Source organism: Cucurbita pepo, chromosome 11 (genome assembly GCF_057944985.1).
Source record: "Cucurbita pepo subsp. pepo isolate OVF chromosome 11, ASM5794498v1, whole genome shotgun sequence".
NCBI lineage: Eukaryota > Viridiplantae > Streptophyta > Magnoliopsida > Cucurbitales > Cucurbitaceae > Cucurbita > Cucurbita pepo.
The window spans coordinates 2,497,351-2,503,350 of NC_141808.1; the positions used below are offsets into that span (position 1 = coordinate 2,497,351).

At 39.6% G+C, this 6,000-nt stretch overlaps 2 protein-coding genes across 2 annotated transcripts; one reads left to right on the forward strand and one right to left on the reverse strand.

The window, feature by feature from the left end:
- The first annotated feature begins 925 nt into the window (after positions 1–925).
- LOC111805750 (RING-H2 finger protein ATL54) lies at positions 926–2,113 on the forward strand. Its single transcript, XM_023690969.2, has one exon. It carries the CDS (start codon positions 1,030–1,032, stop codon positions 1,924–1,926), a length of 897 nt encoding a protein of 298 aa, XP_023546737.2. The 5' UTR covers positions 926–1,029; the 3' UTR covers positions 1,927–2,113.
- Positions 2,114–4,151: 2,038 nt separating this feature from the next.
- Positions 4,152–5,575, reverse strand: LOC111805962 (transcription factor bHLH96). The gene is made up of 3 exons (XM_087128705.1): positions 4,914–5,575; positions 4,406–4,774; positions 4,152–4,319 (listed from the first exon to the last, which is right to left on the reverse strand). Exons 1-3 carry the CDS (start codon positions 5,325–5,327, stop codon positions 4,224–4,226), a joined length of 879 nt encoding a protein of 292 aa, XP_086984831.1. The 5' UTR covers positions 5,328–5,575; the 3' UTR covers positions 4,152–4,223.
- Positions 5,576–6,000: the final 425 nt, after the last annotated feature.

Here is a 6,000-nt window from a genome sequence, read left to right on the forward strand (position 1 = left end):
GTAGTAACGTAAATTAATTTATACGACAAATTCCTCGGTCTCGATCACTATCAAGTTTAATTTAAATGTTTGAAAATTGATCAAAGTCTTATGTTGGCTTAGTAAGAAGAATATCATACGTAGATGATGATTGATTTAAAATTTTATTGAAAATATATGTAACCGTCCAAGCTCACCTTTTTGGACTTTTGATTTCGGGCTTTCTCAAACGCGTATGCTAGTGAGAGATTTTCAGACCCTTATAAAGAATGTTCGCCACTCAAGTCCACCGCTGATAAATATTGTCTTATTTGGGTTTTCTTTCGGGCTCGAGATTTTAAAATACATTTGTTGAGGAGAGGTTTTTACAATATTTTTTTCTGTCTCCAACCAATGTAGGATTTCACAATCCACACCATTCCCATTCCGAGCCAGTGTCTTTGCTGTCACTCATTCCTCTCTCCCTCTACAACCGAGATGGGATCTCACAATCCACACCATTCTGGGCTAGTGTCTTCGTTGTCACTCATTCCTCTCTCCCTCTACAACTTAGATGGGATCTCACAATCCACTCCATTCGACACCTAGCGTACTTGCTGATACTTGTTTCTCTCTCCAACCGATGAGGAATCTCGAAATATAGGTTTGAATTGAGATAAAAACAAGTTTTGAATGTCGAATTTTGATGTCACGAACATGCTTGTCCAAAGTATGTTGCCTATGGCTGCATGACAGATGTCCCAATCTTGTTTGTCTGAGTCGGTAGACAGTGAGGATGTCACGGTCATGCTTGTTTGTCTGAGTCCGTAGACAGTGAGAATGTCACAGTCATGCTTGTCCAAAACAGGTTGCTTTTTAGTCGTTTCTTATTATAGTAATAAAATTGAGATTGAAATTTAACCTAATTGTTAAGGTGGAGGAGCTTAGTCGTGGTTTAATTACTTTGTTTATTTCATTTCTTCAAACCAAAGAAATTCAGAGATCTTCATTTTTCCTTCCATTCCTCTGTTTCTCTCTCAACATTCTAAGCTTCTTCGCAGCTCCCCTGCCATGGCGGTCGGAATAACCAGAAAGCTTTTCCCCGTCGCTACCGGAACTCACCAACAAAGCTTCAATTGTTCTGCCTGCCCTTACGACTGCCCTCTCGACTGCTTAGATCTCCCAGATTTCTACTTCTCGCCGCCGCCGCCGCCGCCGCCGCCGCCGTTTGACGACCACCAAAAACAGCTTCCAACTATAGTCATCGTCATACTTGCTCTGTTTGTTGGGTTCTTCTTCACTTTTAGTTTCTACATCATTATCGTAAAATGCCAAGCTTGGCGTAGCGGCTCCGGCAACCAAGGGGCGGAGACGTCGCAATTGGACGGCGAAGATGGAGAGTTTCTAAACGAGAATCAAGTCGATCATCCCATTTGGTTCATAACCACCGTCGGGCTACAGCAATCGATCATCAACTCAATCACGGTTTGCAAATACAAAAAAGGTGAGGGCTTGATCGAAGGAACAGTTTGCTCTGTTTGTTTGAATGAATTTCAAGAAGACGAAATGCTCCGGCTGTTGCCGAAATGTAGCCACGCGTTTCATATTGGGTGTGTTGATACTTGGCTAAGGACTCATACCACTTGCCCACTCTGTCGAGCCCATATTCTTACTGATTTTCCGACCTCCAACACCGCGAGACCGCCAAATTCAAGTCACTTGAATCAAAACGAAGCTAATTTGGTCGTAATTGAGGAGACCCAGATGGAGAATTTGGAGGGGGAAGAACAGAGTGCTGTCTCCGGCGGCGGCGGCGGCGTTGAAAACAGAGGAGATGCAGTTGATGAACAGAGAGACATTGGGGTTCCTCCGATTGGGGAGATTGTTCCAAAAGAAGGGGTTTTTGAATCCGATGATTCTAAAATGGAAGTAAATGAAACAATGATGAACTGTTCTTCTGCAACATGATCTGAACCAGATTGGCTCGATTCAGAGTATCGAACAGGGTGAGCCCAGGTTTTGTGTATGAATTGAAAAGAACAGGTTCTGTTATTCATTGAATGGGTTTTGGGGTTATGGGTTCGAACCTCTGTTTTGATGCTTTCGTGTTCTTCATTTTCTCAGTGGGTATTATTATATTAAGCTTTTTTCATCATTATCTTAATCATAATTAATTAATGATTAATTTAAATACTTTTGATTAATAAGGTTTGAAATAAATGGACTTCACTCTTGGCCCAAATACACTAAACGGCCCAAATTCTATCATTTATGGACTTCGCTCATGATTATGGGCCGCAATAGGCCCAGCCCAATAGAATATGCAGTTAATTTTGGAATTAATTTGCATTAAAATGTTTTCTATATTCAAACCTACAGCTAGCAGATGTTGTTTGTTTTGGTCGGTTACGTGTGGCCATTAGCCTCATAATTTTAAAACGTGTCTACTAAACAGAGTTTCCCACACACTTATAAGGAATATTTCATTTTCCTCTCCAGCTGACGTGGGATCTTATAATCCACTCCCCTTGGAGATCCAATGTCCTCATTGGCACACAACCCTGTGTCCGGCTTTAATACCATTTGTAATAGCCGAAGCCCACTACTAATAGATATTGTCAACTTTAGCTCGTTACGTATCGTCATCAATCTCACAGTTTTAAAACGCATTTAATAAGGAGAGGTTTCCACACTCTTATAACAAATGTTTCTTTTCCTTCCACAACTGATGTAAGATCTCATAGTCCACCCCCTTGGGGGTCCAACGTCATCATTGACACACCACGCAGTGTTTGACTCTAATACCGTCTGTAACAATCCAAGCCCAACGCTAGTAGATATTATCCGTTTTGACCCGTTACATATCCCTATCAATCTCACGATTTTAAAACGCTTCTACTAGAGAGAGATTTCCAAATTTCCCAAACATGGGATCTCACAAAATCACACCAAATCAACCAAAGATTTAATCAAACTCCAACCATCGTAGCACGAAGACAACTGACAATATAGCCAACTGGCCCAACGGTTAGACTTATTCGAGTTCAAGACCACTTCCATTTTGAACTTCTCTTCGTCGGCCTTTCTCGAGCCTTTGACCTATTTCGTTAGGTCTAATTTTACCGTAGAGTAAGAATAATCGAAACACAAGGAAAGACAAAATGATTTAAAGTTTTGTGAGTTGGTAGGAGATAATTGGATATAAATTTGTTAGATTGTGAGAACAAAATGATGTGGTGAAAGGAATATTTGTACTGTTAGGTATGGTATCCATATTATAAGCCATGGGGCCCTCATCTCTCTTCCTCCCTATCTTTTAAATTCTTCAAACCCATAATCATTATTTTCTGTCTCTTCATCTTCTCATCATTTCATCTCATCACTTTAAATTAACTTTTACCAAAACCTACCTGGGATCTCTGCAACTCATTGCTAACCCTAAAAATGCATAATCACTTCCTTAATTCATTCAAACCCTAAATTATGTTAATATCTCCACGATGCCATGTTCTTCGAATGTTGTTCTAGAGTGTTCGTTCGGTGGTTCGTTGTGAAATGAAATCTTTGAAGAAAAAAGATTGTGTTTTTATGATTAGGGTTGGTGTGTCTATTATTGTTCAAACTTGTGACCTAATTTGTAAACATCAAATCTCGAAATAAATAGATTTTCATCATTTTATCATTTCAAAATCAAAGAAAATAGCTTAATAATTGCTCGTTGGTGTTTGGAATACTTCTTGTTTTGTATAGATATGGTTGGTAGAAATCTCCTTATATGAAATTTCAATGGTTCGTAAATCGGTTCATAACATCCGAAGCTCACTACTAGCAAATATGACACCCTTCTTCAATCTTAAACAAGAACACCCAAAACCCAGAAATTAAGAACGACCCATCTCTTAAAATCCAAAAAGTTGCAAACTTTAAGCTATAATTACGTTAATGCTTAGAGAATAAAGAACCATTTGATCACAATTTTAAAACGCGTCTATCAGTGTTAGTGAGAGGTTTCTAAAAAAAAAAAAAATAGATCTACGATCATTGTTCTCTTGGACTTTTGATAAATTTTGTAGCGATATAAAGGTTCGAACTTTTTGATTGAACATACGATGTTTTAACGAGTTTAAACGAGATTAATTGACGAGTTTTAGCACTTCTCTTACGTGGAAAATTGTGGGGATACCATAAGAAACTGAACAAAGAAATTACATTAAAGAAAGAAAGAAAAAACAGATTAAATTGTTTACTTTCTTTCCAAAAAAGTGTCAATTTAAAGCAGCTTCCTCTTGAATAAACAGCAGAATTTGATTCACAGCTGCAGCAATTTCATCCACTGTATTCAACTGACACCCTTCTTCAACCTTCAAAAACAACACCCAAAATCCAGAAATTAAGAACAACCCATGTCTTAAAATCCAAAAAGTTTCAAACTTTGAGCTATAATTACCTTAATACTTAGAGAATAAAGAACCATTTGATCTGAAGCAGTGACATTGAGATGAAGAACAGTGAGTCTCAAGCTTTGAAATCCAGCGACCATTTTAAGGAGCTGTCTTGGGCGTTTTGGCGACAGTATTTTAAGGTTGGCATGGGTATCAATCATGGTGACTTCAATATCACCGGCCGGCCACTGGGTATGAGTAATGGATGAGTCATGAGCCGTGTTCTTCGTTGAGTATTGAGGGAAGGAAAAGAATTCAGCAAAAGGGGAACCGCCATTTTCGATTGTGTTCTTATGGGTGTTGATGAACTGCAGTTGTTGCTCTAATTCCTTGACGAAATTAATGGCGCCACCAATAATGGAAGCTTGGTCTCCCTGCTATGATATGCAAATAATTAGGCTCACGACATCAAATTGTTCTGTCGTGAAATTGAAGTCATTGAACAGTAATTTCGCGCAGTACTTTTTGTCATTATCATTATAATCTCTCTCCTTTCTAAACAAATTGACTGACCCTTTGAACGTAAGACGACGGCATTAATGATCGGAGAATCGCTAGATACTCATTCATTTGTTTCCGACGGTTGCGCTCCACCGCGATATGTGTCATCCTCTGGTTTTCAATTTCCTCTCTGTTTTTTGTGCTCCGTGTCCGCCGTCGCTTTCTTCTTCCGGTAGACGGCGGCGTGTAGAGAGCTCCTCCGGGAATAGGCTGATTAATCGAACATTCCTCCGGTGAAGCCTCCCAATTCGCGGCGAATTTTGTGTCCTCTGTTTGAGTTTCAGGCACTTCAAGAAAGGGTTTTTGTTGTTCTAATTGGAAGCCATGATCATAGCCAGCCCAAGCTCCTCCTCCGCCGTGAGAACAGACATCCCTGCAAACATAAGTAAATGGATCTTGTGGGAAAACCACCGCTTCCAACGCCATTATCAACGATGACTCTGTTTTTTGTTCTTCTGGATCATAAAAACAGAGCACGAATTTGATGGAGAAAAGGAGAGAACTTTGGGGTTAAAATTCACCCAGAATTGAATGAAAGAAGAAGAAGAATCAAAATCAAGGAGAGAATTGAAAAGGGTAAGAGCTTTTTAAAAGAAATGGAGTGAAACAGAGCATTAGAAGCGAACAAAGTGCACGTGAGAATGCATTGTATATGAGTACGACAGGGAAAGAGAGGAATCTGGGTGTTGCTACAAATAACACATTGGGTTCAGGTCTGGGCTTAGTTATTAGTCGATTATAAGCTCTTATTTTACTCAACTTGCTGCACATTTGAGCATTTAATTAATATAAACAAACAGATTTTGGGTCTCTGTTCAACCTGTTCTGTCTCTCTACGGCCGCGTTTCGCTCCAACTCTGTTTAAAAAATGGGAGATTTTCGGTTTAAATGGAGAATGAAGGAGTTTATAACATTTTTCTCCGAGGTCAGGGACGATCTCGTCCCCTCCCTATTTAGTATAAATATATTTCCACCGCTAGCAGATATTTCCCTTTCGGGCTTTCCCTCAAAGCTTTAAAACACATCGGGGAAGGTTTCCCCACACCCTTATAAAGTTTGTTCTCCTTCCCATCCAATGTGGGACATCACAATCCACCCC